General features: G+C 41.7%; 1 protein-coding gene across 1 annotated transcript in view; it reads right to left on the bottom strand.

Moving 5' to 3' along the window:
* LOC308666633 (centrosome-associated protein 350-like) overlaps positions 1-21,739 on the bottom strand; it is a 92,874-nt gene extending 71,135 nt beyond the window's left edge. Inside the window, exons 1-7 of the mRNA XM_081325526.1 lie at positions 21,620-21,739; positions 20,814-20,836; positions 19,911-20,022; positions 5,418-5,541; positions 3,898-4,481; positions 3,140-3,253; positions 2,775-2,888 (exon numbers count right to left, since the gene is read on the bottom strand). Coding sequence (XP_081181652.1) covers positions 2,775-2,888; positions 3,140-3,253; positions 3,898-4,481; positions 5,418-5,541; positions 19,911-20,022; positions 20,814-20,836; positions 21,620-21,692 — 1,144 coding nt within the window. The 5' untranslated portion in view covers positions 21,693-21,739. The remainder of the gene's footprint in view (positions 1-2,774; positions 2,889-3,139; positions 3,254-3,897; positions 4,482-5,417; positions 5,542-19,910; positions 20,023-20,813; positions 20,837-21,619) is intronic.
* Positions 21,740-26,001: the final 4,262 nt, after the last annotated feature.

Raw genomic sequence — 26,001 nt, 5'->3', positions numbered from 1 at the left:
CCGTAGATAGGGCTCGCAACTTGGGAGTCCTCCTAGATTCACGGCTCACCTTGGAAGACCATATAGGAGCTGTGACTAGGGGGGCCTTCGCCCAGGTTCGCCTGGTGCGCCAGTTGCGGCCCTATCTCAGCCGGGATGATTTGTGCACGGTCACTCATGCGCTCGTGTCCTCTCGTCTGGACTACTGCAACGCTCTCTACATGGGGCTGCCCTTGAGGACCACCCGGAAGCTCCAACTGGTACAGAATGCAGCCGCGAGAGTTGTGTTGGGAGTCTCCCGATACTCCCACGTTACACCTCTGCTCCGTGAGCTGCATTGGTTGCCAGTTGTCTTCCGGGTGAGATTCAAGGTACTGGTAACGGTGTTTAAAGCCCTCCATGGCATGGGGCCGGAGTACCTTAGGGAACATCTGCTGCCGGCATCAAGCTCCCTGCGCCCTGTGCGTTCCCACAGAGAGGGCCTCCTCAGGGTGCCACCGATCAGAGAATGTCGATTGGTGGCCCCCAGGGGGAGATCCTTCTCTGTGGGCGCCCCGGAGCTGTGGAATCAGCTACCGGTAGAGCTCCGGATGGCGCCCGATCTTCGCTCCTTTCGTCGCGATCTCAAGACGTTTCTGTTTGTTCAAGCCGGCCTAGCCTGATGGGGTTTGGTGGGGTTTTTTATTTTTGGTGTCTTAATTTTAACTTGGTGTTTTAGAATTTTATTCCAATTGTTTTAACTCGGGCAATCATTTAATCTCTTTTTAATGTTTGTATTTAGTATTTTATTCTGCCCTGTGAACCGCCCTGAGTCCTCAGGGAGAAGGGCGGTATACAAATATTATTAAATTAAAATTAAATTAAATTAAAATTACTTCCCATTCCAAATCTTCTTTAGGGTTCTCTTTAAGGCCTGTGATACGCAAAGCAAACTCCATGTTCTTATATTGTGATATAGTAACTTCGTCCTCTGTTCTGTCAATCTTAGCCTCTGCTCTGTCAATCTTCTGTTCAGTATCCAAGATTTTGTTTTCCAAATTCTCCATACTCCATAACTGAGTGCACACGAACATCCAGATGTTCTATATGTGCAGCCAAACCCTGGAGTGCAAGCACTATATCTTCCCTCATCTGGTTGTTTTGGTTAACAAATTCTTCCCTTGTTTCCTTTATTTCCTGCTGTAAAACTTGTGTTGACTGCATCACAACTCGCTGAATGTCTGTCATTTTAAATGCAGGAGGTGGGGGGGAGGGTGATTGTACTGTAGGTTTCATCGAAGTCTGCCCTACAGCTTGTGGTAAAGGTGAAGAAATAACATTCTTAGAAATTGGAGGCCCTCCCCCACGTCTCGCAGCCATCTCTTAGGTTTCGATTTCCTCTTTCACCCAGCAGAATCAAAATTCATAAAAAAGGAGAAAAAAAAGACAGAAAAAGAAGGGAAAGGGAAAAAAAAAAATTCTCCCAAAGTTCAATAAACCAAATCCGGTACTGGGTAAAGTCAGTTGCAAATTGTATCTCTTGCTATGTAGCAAAATATAACAGTTTTCCAACGCAGTCACTTCACACAGGAAAGAAACATTCCAGCGCCATTTTTACTCCATTTCAAACTTAAAACTTGAAGAAGATAATGAATCTGAGTTAAAGTTAAAATCCAACTTGAAATCTTCCTGCTTTGCTCTGCCTGCTTCTCAAAGAAACAAAATATTCACAGTCCCATCTAAGCAGCAGGTGCAGTTGTCGCGTCTGGTTCCACTCCTTTTGGAGCGAAAACATCCTGAGAGCGGAGAAAGCCTGGGCTCCGAGGGGGCTCACCCTGTTATCCCCCAAACTACTTGGGAGAATCACAGGGGAGCTCTACCTCTACCCAGGCAGGCTCGCCTCTCCCTCTTCTCCCGAGGGAGAAGTTCCAGCGCCGCGGGACAGCTGATTTTCGCTGCCTCCGAGCGCTTTGACACTTCCCAGGATCAGGCGGCTTCAAAACGCCGCCATTCGGCGCGGCAGCGCTACCGGAAGTGATCGGGAGAAATATTTTCTTGTGTAACTTTTTTTCCCCTTCTCCCTTTTTTTGATTTTATTTTATTTGATTAAATTTATATGCCGCCCTTCTCCCTGAGGACTCAGGGCGGCTCACAACAATAAAAATTAAAAAACATAGAGTAAAAAATGTAAAAAAGAATTAAACAATAGATACAATAATTACGAGACAATTTAACCCAGTAAAAAGCCTAATTAAAAATCGTAGTCAGTCCAGACCCGCTTGTTGGAACAACCAGGTCTTCAGGTCACGGCATTTTTTTTGTTAGCTTTATTTTTTATCTTTGTATTTTAAATTTAATAATAACAATAATAATTTCTTGCATTCTTAAATTAAAGCTATCCTTGCCTTTAAACTTTGCTTACTTTTCTTAGTCTCTCTTTATATCCTTCAATGTGTTCTACAGAGAGTAATACTGAGAAAATCTACAGAACTCTTGCAGTGAAACTTAAGATCTTCACCTTAGCATAGGGTCATGTATCTGCAATGCTTGGTTAACATGACACATGCTATTAATATGTCATATTTGAGGAAACAGTAAGCAAGCATGAGGATAGTGAGAGAATATGACTGTAGTCCTCAGACACATGGAAGCAGCTCTCATGTACATTATTTGAAAAGTATAACAAGCCAACTCTGATGATTGTCAGTCAGTCATGAATGAATGAATGAATGAATGATAAAACTTGTATGCCACCTGACTGTCAATGACTCTTGGTAGCTCACAATATTTAAACAAAAAATTACAATAAAATGCACCTGATTTAAAATCAGGACTTGAGAGTTGGGCAATCTTCTGGGTTTTCCGCACTGGTTTGTGTCCTTTTTTCTCTTTTCTTTCAGTAGGTATCTTTATTGCAGGCAAATCCTCTTCTGAAAAATGTGTTGAAGAACCATTAGTGCATCAAGGAAACTCCCATCAAAACTACAGGAGGATATTATAGCAACTATTATTAATTTGCAAATAAGAACTCATTGAAACAAGGTATGAATTAAGTTAAAGAATTTTTTTCTTTATATGTATAGGAATTCTGAGAAACAGGGCTTCAAAGTATTAATTACAGGCTCATAGGTTAAGCACTGCTTTTCATGTAAATACTCACAAAATTACTCTGGCTATTTACCTGCCAACTGGAATTCTAAATCTCGACATAACTCTCTACTGAGGTTCAGAAATTCCTCTTCACACCATACCTTTCCATCAGGAGTACGAATTTTGGCTTCTGATAGATTGAAACCTAAAAGAACAATACACTTAACTTTAGCAAATTAAAATACTCATGACGTTCTATTGAGGAAGTTAGTTTTCTCTTGGGCATCTGATATATTGGTTATCAAATACAAAGCTATTTAGATTTCAAGTCTCTACTACCTGAAAGTAGCTGAGAAGTTTCTGTCTAAAAACATTCAATATTAAAAACAAAGATAAAAAACAAAATGAAGTATAAATTCCCAATCCTTATGCACACAATTAACAAATCTTTACAAAACCATTAGAATACAACCACTATATTATACATCTGTGGTTCATTTGTAGCCAATTATTTGTTATCAGTTCCATGTTCAGCTACCAATTCCGGAAAAAGTTTTCTAGGTGAAGTAGTAGTACACATTAAAAAAAAACTGCATATAATTCAACAACAAATACTATTCACAAAGAGTTTGTCACAATATATTATTGACAAAAAAGAGGAGAAAATATATGATGTTAGACAACAGATTAAAGTTTGGAAGGTAGAAAAAAAATTAAAAACTTTAATTTTGAAATAATCTTAGGTGGGTTTTTAATTGATCCCGAGAAGGGAACAGTGGAAATCTTAGCCTTTATTACACAACCCAGAGATTTTTTCCCATATATACATTTTCTTTAGAAACTATGTACCTTTATAGGAGGGAACCATTGGTGCTGTTGCCACTTTTCTGACTTTAGGAGTCACTATATTTTCAGGAGCTGCAACAGTTATAGGATGATCAGAATGCTCAGGATCATGTCCTCTGGTAGTCAGTTCTTCTGGACACTTCCGTTGCTTTCTAATTCGTTCCTTCAGTTTTTCCAGTTTATCATCATGCTGATGCTGCTTTAAAATATCTAATCTACGGGCTCTTGAGGTACTGGCAGAAGAAGAAGATTCTACCAATTGTAATACTTTTAGTTCATTTTGGATTAATGAACTTGGAGATATTTTTGTATACTCATCGCCTTTGGATTCCTCACGTTTTTCTTCTAATTTTGTAGGATTCACCACATCTGAACTTTGCAAAGCGTTAATTGCTGGATGGTCATTCAAATAGCGAACAACAGTTTCATCTGTAGAAGATGAGCTTTTCAAATCTCTGCCATGCAAATCTGGTTCTCCTTTATCATAGATCATACCAATTCCTTCTGCTTTATTCCCTGCTTCTTTATACTTCAGACGTCTGGCCAATTGGCAAGAGGTTTTGTAAGATGGTGACCACCGAGAATCTCTAACAGAAGCACATTAAACATTAAAATGAAAACAAGAACTCTAACAAACCTATGTTAGTCATAAAACAAAAACAACTTTGAACTTGAGAGAAAGAAATAAGCAATTTGAAAATCTTTTTTTCTCCTGTCATTGAGAATGTCCTGTCATCCAGGCCTTTTCATTTTGAAACTATAATTCTAAGCAAGATAATAATTCCTTTTTCCTCTCCAGTTCCAAGATTTCACGAACACAGAAACATGGATTGGCATTTTCACTATCAGATATCCAAAGGATCTTGGCTATAAAAAGCCAAACCAAAAAGTCCCCTTCAGTAACCTTTCTAGGTCAACAGTATGAAACAGCATAGTAACTTCCTTAATAGTCATGATATTGCAGTTCATGTAGACCTACTAAGCACATCTCTTTTCCGATATAATGAGCTAAAACAAGAATGCTCCCTCACTTTCCCATAAGAACATAGAGGGAATGTGATACATGGTACTTGCTTCCACCAAACCAGGGAGGAGGGGAAAGCACCCTAGTCTTTGCTATAGAAAGGCAGGGGATATGATACAGGGAAAAAAACCTTATTTCATGAACTGTATTGTTCTCCCGCATAAAATAGCATCAAAAGGTTCAAGTAGGATAATTTCCTCACTTAGTATATTTTTCCTCTTCCAAGAACCATTAACGCCTTTCCCTCACTCTTAGAATAGAGGTGATTACTGTCTTTACAATGCAGCTAGTATCATGGTAACTTGGTAAAAACATTGTCTTCCCTCCTAAATTGCAAGCAATAACACAAGCAAGAGCTCTACTTCATGAAATCTCATTAAGGTGAAACAGAAACCGTTATCAATGTGTGTTAAGTTCTTCAAAAACAGTAAATAATTATGCTTACAGTTTACTTCTATAATCCCTGCAATAGTAAAATGACAAAGCTAATCAAACTCACCTGAAAGAAGCCAGGGGCTGACGAAATTCCACATGTCCATTCGGACTCACATTGCTATCCAAAGCGGTAACACGAAGAGGCTTGCGGAAACAACTTTCCTTGTTTTGACTGGAAGACCTGCACTCTGCAACAAAAATCAAGAAGTCTTTCATGCATCTCTAAGGATTCAATAGGAAGTCAAGAACCATGGTAAAAATTAACATTAGATAGACTTTCAATATAATTTCAAGCTTGCGAATACCCACTGAAAAGTAATAGATAAAAGAGCTGCATTAATTATACACAAATACACGCACAAATTTGAGACTTTTCATGAAATTACAAACAAGACAGTTACACAATAAAAGATAAATTATGCTATATATATTGTGACTACTAGAAGTTTGTGGTAGCGGGAACACTGTTTCCAGTGTGCAAAACACTGCTTTCAAATTTAGCAGTGTCTGGAACTTAAAAGACATATTTAAATTTAAAATGCTGCTCTATGCTTTACTCTACATTTGTCCAGAAGTTTGGACTCTACTCAGTTTCAATTGTTTTGCACTTCCATACTCTTACTTCATCGCAATGAAACACGATAATCAAAGGACAGGTAGTGCTTTCTTACTTACCACTTAGTTAGCAACTATTCAAAGTTCTGATGTTTCTGAAAAAATAACTTTACAACTAATTTACAACCATTTACAACTTCAGTCACATGATGATCTCTATTATAGTCAGTACATATTGTCCTGTGCCTATGGTTGACTTATGATTTCCCCCCCCCCTTCTACAGTGATTGGAGAGGAAGAGATTGCAAGAGATATGTTTGCTCTTCTACATATCAAAACCAATGCAATCATGCAGGAGCTCAGGACTGGAGCAGTGGTCTTCAACCTTTCTGGCTTTGCAGACCATCGGCAACGGTGGGCGAGGGGGAGAGGGGATGGTTTCACGCAAACAGCTGGTGCGCATAGCTCCATTTGCGCAAGTACTCTGTCTGCTGTGTGTGCGAGTGTAGGGAGAAACAAGTTATTTCTATAGGCCCATGGCGAACTTATACCACACATGCCACAGGTGGCACACAGAGCCCTCTCTGTGGGCACACATGCCATTGCCCCAGTACTAGGCCTTCAGCTAAGTTTTATAAAACCTTTTTGATTTCGGCCTCCACTGCCGTGTGCAAAAAAAAAAGAGGTTCAATCAATCAATTTCAACTTCTCACCGGAAAAAAAAATCGCACAAAGTTGGAATTGATTAAACTTTTTAGTCCCACCCATTCTGCCGTTACCACCGCAGCCACGCCCAGCCAATGGGCCACACCCAGCCACGCCCACCCGGCACCCGACGACATATAAGTGAGTTTTGGGTTGCAGTTTGGGCACATGGTCTCTAAAAGGTTCACCATCACTGCTATAGGTAATCTCTTCTTTGTCAGACAACAGAGTAAGTTGTTCGTTTTTCTAAACATCAAAAATTTTGTCTCTTTCTAGCTGGAAAGCACACTTAGTGATCACTTTGCTTAGCACTGTAGCAGTCAATCTCAATTATGTTCATTAAATGAGAACTACCTGTAATGACAAAGTATGACGCTATTCCTTCTTCCTGTTTATTTTTAATAATGCATCAATGAAACACATACAAACACAAATCAGTGCTAGCAATATTATAATAGCTAAAAGTAAAATTTCAAAGATGAAAGAACTTGGGGGGGAGTCTAGTGGTATTTCATTTATTTCCAGCTACAATTAAAGTTTTTGAAACAATGGTAGGAAACATCTGAACCAAATACTTAAGAGACCTAGTCACTTTCAACTGAGGCTTGAAAGTGGTTTTCTATTTTTAATTTTTATTTGCAATGAATTTTGCTGTGATAGAGTAGCTTTGTTAATCATGGTAGATAATTATAAATTCTTCTGAAGAGGGTTCCAGTAGAAAACTTCTAGTCTTATCATTTTCTCTCAAATTTATAACATTTCTGGGTTTTAAAAACATGACAAGTTTGGGATAAGTTCACTTATACAGAATTGGGAGCAACAGAGAAATTTCCTAGACACATTCATGTCTTGGTGAAAGATTTTTACGCTGGCCTAGTTTAATTAGCGTGGTAACTGAAAAAGCCCCAGGACTGAACGTTATTTATAATAATTATATTAAAAAATTAAATTTGTTTTATTTTTTTTTTGGTTTTTAAAACCTTAGTTAAAAATGAAACTAGTAAAATATAGTAATATATTTGTGAACCACTAACGGAAGCTTTGTTGTTAGCTGCGAAGTCGTGTCCGACCCATCGCGACCCTATGGACAACGTTCCTCCAGGCCTTCCTGTCCTCTACCATCTTCTGGAGTCCATTTAAGCTCACGCCTACTGCTTCAGTGACTCCATCCAGCCACCTCATTCTCTGTCGTCCCCTTCTTCTATTGCCCTCAATCTTTCCCAGCATTAGGCTCTTCTCCAGTGAATTCTTCCTTCTCATTAGGTGGCCAAAATATTTGAGTTTTAGCTTCAGGATGTGGCCTTCTAAAGAGCAGTCAGGATTGATCTCCTCTAGGTTGACCGGTTTGATTGCCTTGCAGTCCAAGGGACTCACAGGAGTCTTCTCCAGCACCATAGTTCAAAGGCCTCAATTCTTTGATGCTCAGCCTTTTACAGTTGCAAGAAAAAGTATGTGAACCCTTTGGGATTACGTGGAGTTTTGCATGAATTGGCCATAAAATGCGCTCTAAACGTCATGTAAGTCACAACAATAGAAAAACACAGTCTGCTTAAAATAATACTACACAAACATTAGCTGTTGTCATGTTTTAATTGAACATAAGATGGAAACATTCACAGTGCAGGGTGGAAAAAGTATGTGAACCTTTGGACTTAATAACTGGTTGACCCTCCTTTGGCAGCAATAACCTCAATCAAACGTTTCCTGTAGTTGCAGATCAGACCTGCACAACGATCTGGAGTAATTTTGGACCACTCCTCTTCACAAAACTGTTTCAGTGTAGCAATATTCTTCGGATGTCTGGTGTGAATCGCTCTCTTAAGGTCATGCCACAGCATTTCAATCGGGTTGAGGTCAGGACTCTGACTGGGCGACTCCAGAAGGCGTATTCTGTTCTGTTGAAGCCATTGTTTTGTTGAATTACTTGCATGCTTTGGGTCATTGTCCTGTTGCATCACCCATCCTCTGCGGAGCTTCAGTTGGCGAACAGATGGTCGTACGTTTTCCTGCAAAATGTCCTGATAAACTCTGGAATTCATTTTCCCATCAATGACAACAATCCGTCCAGGCCCTGAGGCAGCAAAGCAGCCCCAAACCATGATGCTCCCTCCGCCATGTTTTACAGTGGGGATGAGGTTTTGATGTTGGTGTGCTGTGCCTTTTTTTCTCCACACAGTGTTGTGTGTTTGTTGTGGCCCTGACCCCTGCGCCTGTCTTAACTGAGGATGAAGACTCTGAGGATGATGGGGAGGAACTGGCAAGGCCTCCCTCTCAGGGGCCCTCCTCTCTGGCAAGGCCTCTGTCTCCATCGGGAGGCCGAGAGGAGCAGCCGGTGCTTGAACAGCTGCAGCAGTCTAGCGAAGATGAGTCATGGCTAGACCCTCGAGAAAGACGCAGGGCCAAGCGTCTGCAGCAACGTAGGTTGGGAAAGAGGGTCAGGGAGTAGCTGAGTCACTGAGCCACACCCATTGAGCCACACCCCATAAGGTATATAGGGGGTGTGGCTGCACTCAGAACTTTGTGACGAACAATAGTTTCAACAACTTCGGGTCACGTCTTTGGGAACTCTGCTTCTTGTTTGAAACCTTGGTCTGCATTCTTGGCAACGCTTCTGTACATCTGCTAATGAACTCTTTGCTTGGACGTTATCTCATTTCAGCTGAAGTTTGAGGTAACGAGCTTATGTTGCTGCCAAGACGTTCAGTAGGCAATTAATTAAAGCCTGTATTAACTCTTGCGAGTCGTGCCTGCTTGTCTGTCTGTGCTCGGAGAGGGGGGAACAGAACAACTTGTTCGTCACCCCAACAGACAGACCATCTTTTACCTAAGATGGACCAACAGCAGCAGCAGCAGCAGCAGCAGCTGCAGGCAATCAACTCCTACAACAGCAGGTAGGCCAATTGTCTGCACAACTCGCTCTGCTGAATGCTCCTGCACTCCCTCCTCTCCGTCGGAAATGCCCGGTAGCAGTGCCGGAGAAGTTTTCTGGACAGCCTGAGATGTTCTCGACCTTCATGGGACAGTGCCAATTGTTTATGTCTATGAGGCCGGAGGGTTTCCCTGATGACCGAGCTGGGGGGGGGGGGTTGTAATCAGCTTTCTTTCTGGCTCTGCCGCCCGATGGGCCACACCGTTATTGACTCAGAACAGCCCCTTGTTGACTGATTACCAGGGCTTCTGGCAACACATGAGGCTCATGTATGAGGACCCCATCCGCACTCAGACTGTAGCCAGATGCATCAAAGACCTCCGGCAAGGAAAGCGGCCTAGGCCGGGTACGCACTACACCCCCGCCAGGAACAGCAGACATGGACTCTGGACTCCCTCGCCATCTGATTTTGGACACTCGGGTCTTTTTGTCTGACTGACCAGGGAGGATCCAGGCGCATGCGCTGGTGGATTCGGGGGCCACGACCAATTTTATGGACCAGGCCTTTGCGGCTCATTTTGGCATTCCCTTGACTCCGGTGGACCCTCCGTTGAGGGTAGAGACCATTGATGGGCGGGAGCTTTGATCGGGTCCCATTAATTCTGCCACCCAGCCTTTACGCCAGGGGTGTCAAACTCAAATTCATTGAGGGCCGCATCAGCATTGTGGTTGCCCTCGGGGTGTGTGGCCAGGGTGGGCATGGTCTACTGGGTGGGCGTGGCTGGAGTACATGTGGCCTACTGGGTGGGCATGGCCAGCTTTACATTGTTCGTGTCAAGGGTACCTATGGGAGCCTGGGCACGAGTGGGACAGATCTGAGGGTCTCTGACACAAGGAGATGGACCAGGGCAAGTGCCAAGGCATGGTCCACTGGAGGAGCCTCATTGTTCCTCTCAGGTCATGCGGGGGGGGGGAGACAGACAGTGGCGTGGAGGTCAAATGCCCAGCCCAACCTTCAAGCACCCACAGCACTAAGCCCAGCCCCACTTTCCCAAGGGGGCGCCCAGCTGCAGTTACCTCCTCCTCAAGGCTGCTGCTGCTGCTGTGCTTGTTCTCTTTAGCCAGGTTGCTCATGATGGGTATGAGGGCAAAGTCAAGAGGGAGGATCCCTCTCCATGTGAGGAGACCTGGCTTTGTATCCAAAGCAATAGGATGGGAGACCCCCCAGGATAGGCCTGGAGGAGGGGGCAAGGGGATGGTTAAAGGGCAGCAGGACAGGACTAAGGCAGGAGTTCCCTCAGACCCTCCCTCTCCTTCCTTCCTTTCCTTCCTTCCTTACTACAGAATGGTGGGAAAATATTTGAGGTGAGGGAGGAAGAAAAACAGGCAAGAAATGCAACTAGGGAAGTGTCATCATTAGTGAGGAATGAAGAAATGCACCATCGCCTGAAAGTGGCTAGCACATGGCCCTCACCTACTTCACATATGCGGCTTGGTGGGCTCTGGGGGAGGGGATGCCATGAGCAGCGTGAGAGTCGATGTTACCTGCGCAATGCTGCCCAGCCCCCAGCCTGCCCAGTTTTGGCAGGCAGCAGGGCACTTTCCTCACAGTGCTGAGATGCTGAGCCAGGTGGCATGAATCTGAAGAGAAGTGCAACGCTGCCCAGCCCCTAGCCTGCCCAAAGTAGGCAGGGCCATGTGCTGGCCACTTCCAGGCGATGGTGCATCTCTTCATTCCGCACAAAGGGTGATACCTCCCCAGCGTGTGCCCAGGGGGTAATGCCGACGCGGCAGGGGCCGGTCCCTCGCTGTTTCCAGACGGCCTTGTGAAGCTAAGACTGAATGTGTTTCAGCATAGATAACCATCATGAAATTGTACATTGGCTCCCAGCTGGGCTGGGCCAGGGCCAAGGCAGCAGGGGCCGTTCCCTCACTGTTTCCAGGATGGCTTCACGGGCCACATGAAACCACTTTGCGGGCCGGATCCACACACACCCCCGGGCCTTGTTTTTGACGTCTGCTCTAGTACAATTAAGTCATTGAAGCTGATGATTGCTCCTAAATCAATGTTCCTCTGGCCACAAACCTGCAGTCATACTTACTACAAGGTCTTGGCTTGGAAACTAATCTATAGCTTGGGCTTGCCAGACACTATGTCCTTTTCTAGCATGGGAAATTCATCTAGACTGGGTAGTGCTGCTTCCCAGGCAAGAGGAATGGCAATATTGCTTCAATGAATATGTGGAGGCAAGAGACCTAGCCTCTGAGGTAGAGGCATAGACAACCTGTCTGTGGTTCAGCTTTCTTCAGAGACAAATGAAATCAGGCTCTCCGAATCTGCATGGGTTCTTCGTAAGACAATAATATTTTTCTTCCAGGGGCTCACAAAGGCAACATTTCTGGCCTAAACGTTTCTTGATGGAACAAAGCAGGACTTTATCACCATTCCAGGCTCCTATCAACCCGCAAGCAAAGTTGGATCAGATCTTGCAGCACAGATGGACAATAGCTGTAGGCAAATCATCTGGTATTTCACATGAATTAAGCCTTCCTGAAATTAAGCCTACCGATATGGCTCCATTCCATTCTGAATCTTGAGCAACAGCCTGAAGTCGTTCACATCCACAGCTGGAGGTGGCACCCCTGCTCTAACTGTCAGGTGCAAGGGTTGTTGGTTGCTAATTTGGTAGGATCCTCAAACACTATTTTTAACTATAGCTTATGAATTCATCCAAATGAGCCAGCCAAGGGTTTTGTAGCAGAGGCAACGGAGCAGCCCATTTCATTACTGGGCCAGTTACCAGATTAATAACAAAACCTCATGGCACTGAAATTGTACATTCTAAGATTTTTGTGGCTTGGAAACAATTTGTCCTATGCAAGGTAGGTAAGAGAGAAAACAGAACAATAACTCAAAGAGTCTTTATTGCCATCTTGAAAACATAACCAGTGGTGATAAGACAAATATTTTAATAGAGGGTAATTAAAACTTGGAGTTAGAAATTTTTTTAGCTATCTTTTACTTGAGTAGTTTGCAATCTGCCAGCAGGAATCATTTAGAGGCCCAAGCAATCAAAAAGGCTAAAACAAGAGAGTTCCTAACATATTTCCATGAGTCAAGCTGGTGGTCTGAATGCAGGGCAATGAGCGGCAAGGACCTGAAACAGGATGTCACAATCCAAAGCTTTAAGAGTTGTTTTGAATAAAGGAGAAAGAGCCTGGAATATACTCTTATGTGACCCAGTTACTGATGTGGCTTAATCAGGTGAACTGCCACCATCATCTCTTGAGAAGAATTCGGGGGGGAGTGTTTAACAGCCCCCACCTTCTCAGGTAGTCTTTAGGAACTGCCTCAGCTATCTGAATGCCTGCTGGATTCTCCAGGTTGACGATATGATCCACTTCTTCAGCCTCATACTTTATGTCAAAGCTATGGACACGTGAGTCCCATACTAAACTGTTCTTCTCCGATTTATTTTTATTATGCTCTCCAAAACCAGTGCTATCGAGGTAGGCCACCCACTACAGGTGGTTGAGATAACCTAGGGCAGTGTGAATTAAAATGTGACAATTGATAATAAGAGAGGAACTCTGTCCTATTCCATTGGGTAAATCTATAAAGATTTCCATGCTCCTCTTGCAGGAAAAATGTGAGCTGATCGGAGAAATTAGCTCCTCCTGAACTGAGGAGATCAGAAGTTGGCACAGGGTGGAAAGGAAAACAGGGGACCTGGAACTACTAAACCGATCCTTTGTGATGCTTGGCCATCTAGGTCCCTAAGGGAGTAGCAATAGGAGTTCTAGTAGTTCTAAGAATTGTGCAGCTTGCGTAGCCACAGTATTGTCTATTTTGAGGTTAACATGTCAAGTAAACAAAAAAGCACACTAGAGCACCAACAGAGCTAGTCCTCAGCCCCAGATATTGGAGTGGTCTTCTGATATACCACTGAACAGCAAAATGCTCCTTATTTGCTTGGTGGCCGTGGCAAGACTGAATCATGAAATGGACAGTAAAAAGAAAGGACTGGGGAGAAAAACAGAAGGGAGAATATTGGCTGTTAATTCTAGGTAGAGTAAGTGTGTACTCTGCAGCAAGGCAGGGCCAAAACTCTGAAAGGAAATGTTTCTTTTCCCCAACCGGAAGCACTGTCAAAACTTTCTCCAGTTAGCCTCTATACTGATTAGGAGAGAGATACTCACTGCAGGACGTCCTGATCCCATGCAGGAAAATTGTGGAGCAAACAAGCAAAAATAAGTATATTGGCATTTATTTACAGAGAATTAAATAAATGTATTTTAGTGTTAATAGATACATTTCAGTAGATTTTTAAACCAGTGTTTGTATATTATTTCAATTGATATCACTGCTTATCTCAAAGCCACCTCAAAGTCCTTGACTTACAAATGGAACATCCCTCGCTAAATGATGTAGTCACTAAGTGAGTTGCACCTAATTTTACAACTTTTTGCTGAGACTCTTTGCCGTTGTTAAGCAAATCTGCCTTTCCCCCACTGGCTTTCCTTGTCGGAAGTCCCTTGGGAAGGATGTGAACGGTGATTATGTGATCCTGGGACACTGCAACTGTTGTAAATACATGCTGGTCGCAAAGTGCCCAAATTTTGATCTAATGACCATGGGGATGCTGCAATTGTCATAAGCGTGAGGACAGGTTGTAGGTCAGCTTTTTCAGCGCTGTTGTAACCATTAAATGAATGGCTGTAAGGACTATCTGTACATGGCCCTGGGCTGCTTACAACCATTAAAAGTAATATTAATATAATATAAAAAGCATAGAAAACCACATAAGAAAACAATATAACACAATCCCCAGCCAAGTTATAAAATCAAACAACAGTCAACATAAGCACTGCAAAGGCTCTACTGCACACCCGGTTTTCCAAGCCCAGTCACAAAGCCACACGTTTAAGGCCTTGCAAAAGGCCAACAGTGTTGGGGCCCATCTGCTCTCTTGAGAAAAGGATATTCCAAAGGACAGGTGCCACAACAGAAAAGGCTTTTTTTCCTGAACCTAGCAGAAAGTATTTCCTAGTAGACAGGACCTAGATTACGCCTCTCCTGCTGGATAAATGCAACTGAGGAGGGGCAATCGTTCAAATAACCCAGTCCCGTGCTATGAAAGGTTCTATAGGGAATCACTACTACCTTGAAGTGAACCTGGAAATGTTCTGGTAGCCAATGCAACTCACAGAGTAGAGATGGAATGTGTGTTGATAGAAGGAGCACTATAACGTGCCTGCACAGCCACCATTCTGAAACCAGCTTAACTTCTGGGTGCTGTTTAAGGGCAGCCCTATGTAGAGTGCATGACAATAATCCATATGGGAGGCGACGAGGGTATCAGTGGCTATGAGCTGAGTCTCTTGGTCCAGTGACAGGTACAACTGGTGCACAAGAAGTAGTAGCAGAAAGGCCTCCTACAACTAATATTGTTTTGGTCCCATATCAAAGCCTGAAACCAGGCTGAAAGAGTCTAGATAATCTGTTTCTTCTAGATATTCTGGAATCTTTTTAACTACATTCCGTAAAAAGGTAAAAGCTGTTCAGTCTGGTTCAGTCTAGCAATAGCTACTTGAGGAGAGGGTGAACCACCACCTCTTTAAGGGATGGTGGGATGGCCCTCTCTCAAAAAAATGTACCTCTGCAAAAACTCAACCACATATCACCTCCCTGGAGGCCTTAGTCGGCCAGAAGGCATTGATCTAGTACACAGATAACCAAGTTCACAATTGTGAGAAGTGGCCACTTCATCAGATTCAACCGGTTCAAACTTCTCCCAAATAACTAAGCAAAACTATACTCTAGTTATCCTATAGGTCCTGCCCCACAACTGGTATTCAACTGGGAGCAGATGTAAGCAATTCTGTCTGACTGATGTCCATCATATCAGTGGCGTAGCGTGGGGGGTGCAGGGGGGGCCGGCCGCACCGGGCGCAACATCTGGGGGGGCGCGCTCGCACTGAGCTGCTCAGGGAGCCCCAAGGGCTGCACAGAGTCGGCTTGGCTCCGCTCTCGAGCTGCTCTTTCTTGCAAAGCGAAACGAGTCCGGCAGGTGAGATGGGCGGCCACATAAACTGAATAAAATAAATAGAAGCGCCCAACTCTCCGCCCAGGCTCAGGCCAACCGCAAGCGCCCCGCAGGCGCCCCGGCAGGCTTGGCCAAGCGAAGACGGACCCGCCGGCCGGCTGGCCTAGCTTCGTGCGCATGCGTGGCTTTATTTAGCGGGGCTCACGTGCGAGCTTGAATGCAGCGGCTCTTGCAGGTCGGAGCCCCGCCCAGCCGCCCTCGAGAGGGACCCGGAAGCATCCCGCATGCGCGCGACTCTTCTTGGAAAGTCTACGCCGCTGCGGGGCGCGTCTTTTCGGCGGTGCCATGACGTCACCGGGTTAGGGGGCGCAAATTGCCCCGGGTGCTGACAACCCACGCTACGCCACTGCATCATATTTATCTGAGCAGCCTTGCAGATAAACCTCCAAGCCTGATCTATCCAGGAGAGCCCGGTCACTTTAAACAATGCCACTAGGTGTCAATCGGTATAAGGACGGAGAAACGCTTTACAAAGTAACTCTTAATAGCAGCTCTAACTGTCTAACGCAGGGGTAACTTGGCGGAAATGGCAAAGATTTCAGCATATTTGAAAGACCAATCGCAACAGAGATATATCGTGGAATGGAGAAGATGGATTGAATATATTCAGAATATGGAACTAAAAAGTTTCATTTAGCATTTGAATAAGTAGTGGATTTTTATGATGCATAATTAGTTATTTGTTATTTTATTAATATTATGACTGTGGAGAGTTAAAGTGCGATAGAATTTAATGTTTTACTTTTGTTTGTTAGCATATTTTAGCTTATGTTTGTATCACTATACCCTGTATTCAGCTCTGGGAAGTCGGGGAGGGGGGAGGGGACGGGAGGCTTGGGGAGAGGGGAGGGGGAGGAGGGAGTTTTTTGTATTTAAAAATGTATTGTAAAAATTTTTAATAAAAAAAAATGTCAGAACTCATGGAAATGGCAAAAAGGAGAGAAAAAAATATTTTTAAAAGAATAGAAATCTTCTATAAACATTTTGCTAAAAGAAGAAAACAATAAAATGATGTATGTGTTTAATGATTCAAACAGATGAAAATTAAATAAGGGGATGAAGAGATTTCTGGAAGAGTTAAGAGGGAAGAGAAATGATAGGTCTGTTAATAACAGTATCTACTGAAGAGGTTGGAAATCATTATATTTCATAACTTTGCTTTTCCCAAAGATACTTTTTTTTCACAAGGTAACTGAACTTTCTTGTGTTTCTTTGAAGACATTTCGCTTCTCATCCAAGAAGCTTCTTCAGTTCTGATTGGATGGTGGAGAGCTGAAAAAGCTTCTTGGATGAGAAGCGAAATGTCTTTAAAGAAAAACAAAAAAAATCCAGTTGTCTCGTGAAAAAGCATCTTTGAGTAACTATGACCTGGATGATTAAGAATCTCCATAGACATTTAACTTTGCTTTTCTTTCTTAATTTTTGTCTAGGATTTTTCTCTTTTTGTTTAGATTTTTTACTTGTTCTGTACCAGCCTACTACCGGCCCTGCAGATAAGGCAGGGACAACCCATTTACAAGAAGGCAAGAGGCTGGAACTAAGCCTGCCAAATTTATGGACACAAAAGCAAACAGAGCAAAAACAAGACACGAACCATGAAACAGGAGCTATTCAAACGGTTGCCTTCAGCAAACCAGCCCTCCCACGCATTCCCCTTTTAAATAGTTCAAGGCGTGGCTTCTCTCTGCCTCCTTCCGAGGTGCCCCATTGCCTTCCTCTGTTTACTCCTGATTGACTGCCTCCTGCGTCTGGCGTCCTTGAACAGGGCCAGCTGTGGGTCATCTTCATCCACACTGTCAGGCTCACACAGCTGGGTCTGCATCGTAACCAGGTGGGAGGGGCCTGGCTGAGGGCTCTCATCAGCAAGCTCTCCAACACCCTCAGCAACCTCTCCAACACCCCCCTCCTCCTCCTCTGAATCATCCGACCCAACTGCCGAACCCACAGGCTGACCCTGAATCACAACATTACTTTATGTAAAATCTTAAATATAATTTTTTTTAATCCCATTTATATCCCACCCTTCTCCTAAGACTTAGGGCGGCTTACAATCTAAAGCACAAATCAATGTGCTTAGCAATAGCCTTCATTCTATGTATATGCCTGCTTATTAGGGCTTTCGCCCCCCCCAAGCGGCATTATTACAAAATCAGCTTATTGCCCCCAACAATCTGGGTCCTCATTTTACCTACCTCGGAAGGATGGAAGGCTGAGTCAACCTTGAGCCTGGTGGGACCCGAACCTGCACTAACTGCAGGCAGCTGGTGTTACTTAAGGAGGCATTAGCCCACTGCTCCACCAAATCATATCTCTCTCTGATCAGTTTTTAACAACTATGTTACTCAAATTGTTTTCTTTTATAATAGTAGTCTCAGTTTTAATGACTTATGTCTTTTGATCTGTTTTGTAAATGCCTAACAAAATAAACTAAATTTCGCAATATGTCACCACCAGAAAAAATGAACAAAATTTCATTTATAGACAAAAATTTATAACAGAAAGACAGAGTATTGATATGGTGAAAAAAAACCACAAAAGGCATCCTTATTCCTGAAATATCCAAAATGACAAAATGAAGAAACAAAAAATGAGAGGAAGCAAAAAGCGGAATTTAAAAAAGCAATTTCATTAAGGAGAACAAAAACAGTTCTGACAGTTCCTGAGAGATCCCATCATGGTGTAACAACAATAACAATCCTCAGGATATCTGGCCTAAAGTAATTGCTGCCCAAAAGCTTAGGTCTATAAAACAGAGACAATTTTGTCACAGCCAAGGATTATATTTGATGGAGGGGTCGAGAGCATATCCAGGGCTGCAGAAGAAGGGTTCATGATGCAGAGTGAAAAGGGTGGTGATGGTGATGGAATGGAGAGGATGATAATGGGATGTTTATGAAGCACTGCTGGAACAGATTTATGACTATGTACCGTACTCAAAGCACTTCGTCCTAAATTAAAATGATGCACTGCATAACACTAATAACAACACTAGTCCTATTAGACCTCTCAGCGGCTTTCGATACCATCGACCATGGTATCCTGCTGCGGCGTCTCAGGGGACTGGGAGGGGGAGGCACGGTTCTTCAGTGGTTCTCCTCCTATCTCCTGGGACGTTCGCAGTCGGTGTTGGCAGGGGGGCAGAGGTCGACCTCGAGGCCTCTCGCTTGTGGAGTTCCTCAGGGGTCGGTCCTCTCGCCTCTCCTGTTCAACATCTACATGAAACCGCTGGGTGAGATCATTCGTGGTTTTGGAGCTTTTTATTTCGACCCCAAACCACCCCAGTGATGCCCTCGACGTGATGTCCCGTTGCCTGGAGGCGGTTTGGGTCTGGATGGGGAGGAACAGGCTTCGACTCAACCCTGACAAGACTGAGTGGCTGTGCGTACTGGCATCTCGGGATATTCAGAATATTCCATCTCTTTCTATGGGGGGTGAGTTATTACCCCCCATAGATAGGGCTCGCAACTTGGGAGTCCTCCTAGATTCACAGCTTTCTTTAGAAGATCATATAGTAACTGTGACTAGGGGGGCCTTCGCCCAGGTTCGCCTGGTGCGCCAGTTGCAGCCCTATCTAGACTGGGATGCCTTGCGTACGGTCACTCATGCGCTCGTGACCTCTCGTTTAGACTACTGCAATGCTCTCTACATGGGGCTGCCCTCGAGGACCACTCGGAGGCTCCAACTGATACAGAATGCAGCCGCGAGAGTTGTGTTGGGAGTCTCCCGATACTCCCATGTTACACCTCTGCTCTGTGAGCTACATTGGCTTCCAGTTGTCTTCCGGGTGAGATTCAAGCATAACACTTAATGGTCTTTAAAGCCCTACATGGCATGGGTCCGGAATACCTTAGGGATCACCTGCTGCCGGCATCAGCTTCCCTCCGCCCAGTGCGCTCCCACAGAGAGGGCCTCCTCAGGGTGCCACCGGTCAGAGAATGTCGTCTGGTGGCCCCCAGGGGGAGATCCTTCTCTGTGGGTGCGCCGGATTTGTGGAACCGTTTACCAGTTGAGCTCTGGATGGCGTCCGACCTTCACGCCTTCCGACACGATCTAAAGACCTACTTGTTTGAACAAGCCGGCCTGGCCTGATGGATGATGGGTTGGGTTTTATTATTGTTTTAATGTATTTTAACTTATTGTTGTAATGCTATTGGGCACTTTGTTTAATCTCTTTTTAATTTTTGTATTCTTGTATTTTTTATGTATTGCCCTGTTCACCGCCCTAAGTCCTTCTGGAGAAGGGCGGTATACAAATAAAATTAATAATAATAATAGTAAAATGCAACACCACCATCATTTTTCAAAAGCTCTTAATACATACCTTTCCTGCTTATTTTCCTGGTAGTACTAATTGATGGCTTTTTTTCCATGACAGAATCTAATCCGGCTATGCTAATAGGAGCTACTTCCAATTTGTTCTCCATATGCCGCAACTAGATAGATTGAATGGGATAGGAAAGGTATCAACATTTTAAATTTGTTATATTGCCACTTAAAAAAAAAAAGTAAAAAAGGCTTACAAAAATTGGACAAAACATTCCCTAACCCAAGTAAAATGAGCTCAGATTTTAATTTCACCTTTGTACAATCAAAAATAGTTTCACACAATTGTGAAACACATTAATGCAACATTTTTCTTTGCAGGAAACAATTTATATTACATTTTTCAATCCTGAAATAAAGAAAATGAATGAAAACCAGAAGGATAAATGAAAATGTGATGTATCAGACCAAACACATCAAATTCATTATATTGGAAAACTCTGGGCAAATTCCTTAACAGTAATTTTTTTGTAAACGCAAACTGTATATTAGGAATTGAGAAGAGTTGCCTTAGCTTAGCAGATCAACTGCATTTTCAGGTAACTAGCATTAAAATCTGGGTGACTGACAGAAACAAGGAAGGAAGAAAAAGGAAAAAAAACTTCAGCAACTGTATACACAAGAGGAGAGAGTGTCTGTTGGAATTAAGACAGTAGCTTCCTAATTTTGGGAATCCTAGGATCATAAAAAAAGAGCTCAGTGTCCAGATAGGACAAACTAGTGGGTGGCTTACTTCTATGTGCATTTTAGGAGGATAGTGATTGTATTTTACTGAAAAAGCATCTTAATCTTTTACTAGAACATTTCCAGGATAAGCATAACACTTAATATTTTTCATTTTTAAATACAGTCTCCTGTATGGCTTCTTTTTAATTTAACTCAATGCTAAAATACTACTTACTGCTGCCTTTGTTTGTGAAAAATCTGTAGAAAAAAATGGAAAAGAGGCACTTATTAAATAAATTCAAGCAACACCTGTGTGATAAACATATTGCAAGGTTCAATAAGTTTTATATACTATTTAAAACAATATATTTACATTATTTTTTCTCTGAATATACTTACTTCACTGTGGCCAGATTTACACATCACAATAAACCATAATGTAGGTTTATCTGGTTTGGGGTTACTATGTTGTATGAACCCAATCGAGGGCAAAACAAAATGGTTCACGAACAAAATGATTTTGTATATAAAACAGTTTGTTTCAGGTGGTTTACATCAAAACTGAGATATGGATGTTTCAGAAGCATTGATTCAGACAAAATAAGGTTGTCCCAAGCTGAAGTGTTTTTGTGATGATGGTCAAGAAAATGCCAAGGTTGAGTAGGAAAAATAGGGACCAGTACGGTGGGAAGGTAACAGCGTTCCCTGCGCCTTTGGTGTCTAGTCTTGCCAGCCACATGACAACAGAGACATCCTCAGACAAAGCTCTTCGGCTTTGAAACAGACATGAGCACCGGCCCCTAGAATTGGAAACGACTAGCACGCATGTGCGGGGGAACCTTTACCTTTACCTAACAAATTTGCAAATAGAAACCAGAATGTTTGCTAGCAGAAGTTAGGGAATAAGAAAGATCTTGTTATCTGACCATTCTTCCCAACAGATATCATTTCAGTTTAACACAAATTTTTGTTCTGTTAAAATTTAGAAAGTCAGATAAAATTCTTTGCACCCAGTGAGATAAAAATTAAATAAATTTGTACCTCTGGTGGAATTCCTGTTTTGGGGGAATTTTGGATTGTGTAAGGGAAACTCATTTGTTTTGTTCCTCCACATTCTATTACTTCACCTATAACATAAAGATAAATGATTACTGAAATATCTAAGAGAAATTCATACACATACCTTGTAAGTTATCAGTATTATTTTGAAGTTTATTAGCATAGAAAGCTAAATCTGAACCTGCAAAATATTTTACTTCAAGTCAAATTCAACAGATTATTCAGTGTGAAAACTGTACACACTAACCAAATTATATTTAATGTTCAATTTTTACCCAGCATCCAAAATTATGTTGCTTATATGAAGTCTCACTTATAATAATCCTGCCATTAACCAAGCTTTTAATTTTTTTAATATAATACTTTATATAAGCATTTTTAAACTACTTTATACATTTATGTAATAAACTAGTAAATACAATAGTATGGTAACTTACAAATTTATATACTTTAGAAGAAAAAGACTACCTTCTTATATAATGAACTATTTGCTTAAAAAGGGGAAGGCTATATCGCTTCAATGGTCATATGTCACTTTTTTGGGTGCCACTGTAACTTCGAACAGTCATTAAACGAATGATTGAAAGTCAAGGACGACCTGTAACCAGAAACTTGGATGGATATGGAAGTGAGCCCATCTGAGCTTTGGATACACCATCAGTCACAAACTAGGGCAGAGCTGCGGAGTGGCCACTACTATTCAGCAGACTTTTGTGCTTTTTATAAGGGATGCTCCAATTACTGATTTTATGAAAAGCTGGGCTCTAATAAACAAATGGGACTGTTTAAGGTGACCTGGTCTGTCTTCTCAATGAAAGAATAAAACAAGATAATTTTACAATTTAGGTACTGAAGGAAAGAGTGGAACACAAACTTCAAGAGCTAAAATCACTACTTCAAACAGACGTATTGGAGGAGGTCACAGAATTTATGAAGAAGGGACAACTAGCACAACATAACAAGGGCAAAGAAAGACAAAGGCAAATTTTCTACCCTGCATTTTAGACAAGGAAAAGCACACAAAACAGAAGAATCAATCCAAATGAAACAGGACAGTAACATGTCTCAGAGAACTGACTGATGGGAGAGAAATCTTCCTGACAGAGAGCTTACCCAAACAGGGAAGGGAAATCTATGTATGCTGGGATATCCAGTGTGAAACTGCCAACAGACCTAGCCAACATAAAACTTGACTCTTTCATAATAAAAAACATACTATTTTTCTGTGTTTTGGGGTGGTTTTTTTTCTTACCATTCTTTTACTTAAAAAAATTCCTGGGTATATTTATAATGTCATCTGGAGTATTTCACTCACTGAAGATTTTTTAAGATTTGCCTGGAAACAATAAAATTCTTTGCATATTAATCTCTAAAATTCTCAGGACGCAAAGGAGATTTTTGTACTTCTGCAGTCAAAAATCCAACTAGCAAATGTTATTAAAAGGTATAAGCGTTCATGAGCTGCAGCTCACTTCATCAGATGTATAGCATGGCTGTAAAAGCAAATCTGTGACATACGTGTCAAAGCTGACACACCACTATTTATGGCAGTGTTCACCAACTTCTGACAACAATTTTCATCCTCACATAATTTTCGAAGACTGTGCAGCCCCTGGAGCCTCAGAAAATTGTACAAGAATGGGGTGTCCTTTCACATAATTTTTGAAGGCTGCAGAAGCCACACAAGAGCATTCTCCAAAGCCGCTTCATGAAAAAGGACTTGTATGACAAAGGCTGTTAACAGAAAGACCACCGCCTAAAAGGTAAGCAGTGTGGTAGATCCTGGGCAATCATACCATTCCCCAAAGTTCATGCACCTTTTTGAGTAGCGGTGATGATGCTAGGACTGAAATCAAGGTCCTCCTGGCCCAGCCTCAGAGCTGCTGCTGAGTGCCACTGTTAAGGGTGGCCTAAAGGGAGAAAGCGAATTTTCTCTTTTGTTGTGGGGGGCGGGGAGTGTGTGACATGCTAGCAGAGTCAAGTTAGGTTTTTCCAAATTTGTGACATGCCAAGCCCAAAAGGGTCACCATCACTGGGGAGACTCATATATAATATAGACCGAGGTGGGGAAGAGGAAAGGTGGAGGGAAGGAAGAGGAAGACAATTTGCAAATGCAAACTGGAGTATGCAAAAAACAAAATACTTGTAGGCACATTCATTAAGAATAGTGTGCTGAAAACTATTGTGCTTGTTGAGATCTTTTAAAATTGCCTGAAACTTTTTGATGGAACAAATGGAATTCCATTTACTAAGCGACATGCTTGTTAAGTGAAACATCACATGATCGTGACTTGCAATTTTACATCTGGATACACTATTGACTCTGCTTCTTGGAAGTTCGCTATAAAGTACGCAGATACTGATCATATAACTATGGGACACTGCAATAGTTGCAAATGTGAGGTCCAGTCCTAAATTTACTTTTTCAGTGTTATTATAATTAGAAATGGTTGCTAAACAGGACCGTTGTTAAGTGAGGACTATATATATTCTAATCTTTCATCATAAACAATCAAATTAATTTTAGAATTATTACTTTGCCGTGTGTAATATAAGACTAAGTTTAAAACAGACTTTTCCCTAAACAGATCCTCATTGAACTATCACCATTGTCATTCATCCTAAATAGTCCATTTTCTGTATTCTATAATCTTGTTCAAACCCATCTATTCAAGTTATCTAACTTTTTTTTCAATATTCCATACCAATTCGTGTTTTTATGTTAGTCCTTAGCCTTAACCAGACCTGCATCTTCACTTCCTTATCTATATTAATAAGACAGAAATGTTAGATTAGGTCTTAAGAAACCAACCTGTCTTCACAGTATATTGTGGATAATCTGCATACCAGTCAAGCAGCAAATTTCCTGAATCATTTAAATCTGGGTTTAAATCTGCATAAAAGTGGCAAAAGCATGCTCTGATTTATTTATGAGGGTAGATTACGGTACTCACAATCCTTTTGTTTGTGGTAGGAAGGAAAACAGATTTTAAAACAAAAAGGAGAAATTGCTAGAAGAGAGGCAAGAAAGAACTAGGCTTTGAAATTTGCCCTTGATTAAAAATTACAAGTTTTCTATGTTTTTAAAATATTTTTTTTATTTTCAGTAATATAAACTCATCATACGGATTTGAGAAATGACTACTGTACAATGTTTAATTTTCATTGGCCAGTAAGCGTACAGGCTGTCAAATACCTATGTATCTCAAATACTTGCCATATGTAACATTACTTGCTAGAGTACCAATCAATTTTGGCACATTTTGGACTTACTTGCAAGCAAAGTCCAGTCTTACCCCATGTATGCTAAAACCAAATTATCAAGCTATGTTTTTGAGTTTGCAAGCATTGTACTATTTGCTCACATCTTATCAACTCAGAAATATAATGAAGTGTGTCTACTTAGGGTACATAGTAGAGAAGACATGCTAAATAAAAATACAGATAGGAAATAATGTAAAGATTGTCCAGAAAATATAGCTTTGGCTTATGAAAGAAGGAATACTTATAAAAGATGAGACAATGAAAAAAGAAAGCTGCTATGGATAATCAATACGTACAATTAAATAAAATCTGATTTTACTGTCCCTGTTTTGAGTCCTGATATAAAACTTGAGTGATGATGTCAAACTTATTCTTTTTCCCCAAAGTTTGTTCCCTCTTTCTTTCACAGAATCCAGAGAAGCACCTCTAGCAGATAGCATATATCACATCAAAGGAATAATCAATGAATCTAAGACTGTGTTCATATCATACATGACCAAAAATGGCTAAGTGGGAAATACTGTATGCTATATAAAAACATTACAGATCATTTCTCAGCTCTTTATCCAGATCACTGTCCAGATCATCCCCATATGTTTTCCAACTGTTAAACAGATAACTAAGATTACCGATTAATACAATATTTCCTTGGCACTGACCAAGTTCCCATTTTTCATTTTCAAAGAAATCCCTGGTTAACTTAACAGCAGAAATTTAACTCAAAATGTTAAGGTGATATTCAAACAATACAACTAGCTCCCATCATCAAAAGCAATAGAGTATTCCAGTCAAAACTAACCTGAAATAAAAATAGTGATAGACAAGAATTTTTAAAAAGTCACAATTCATTTTATAAATGTAGAATTTGTTAATACTGTCTCTGCTGAACTTATTTTCTTTCCTCAAAGTGTGGACTGTTTATAAAAATCAACTTGATTTTAACTTATTTTTGGGGGGGCAGAAATATTTTCAGTCATTAAAGAGAAGCCAATCATAAAGCTAGGAATTTATTTTTTAAAGAAAAGAAAAGAAAACCTTAGAGATGAGATTGATTCTTACTTGGATTTTTACCACAAAATCCTCTCTACAAAACAGCTTTT

Source organism: Vipera berus (assembly GCF_964194415.1).
Source record: "Vipera berus genome assembly, chromosome: 3".
Lineage (NCBI taxonomy): Eukaryota > Metazoa > Chordata > Lepidosauria > Squamata > Viperidae > Vipera > Vipera berus.
Note: the sequence above shows the minus strand (reverse complement) of the source record. Positions and strands in the feature narration are given on the sequence as shown.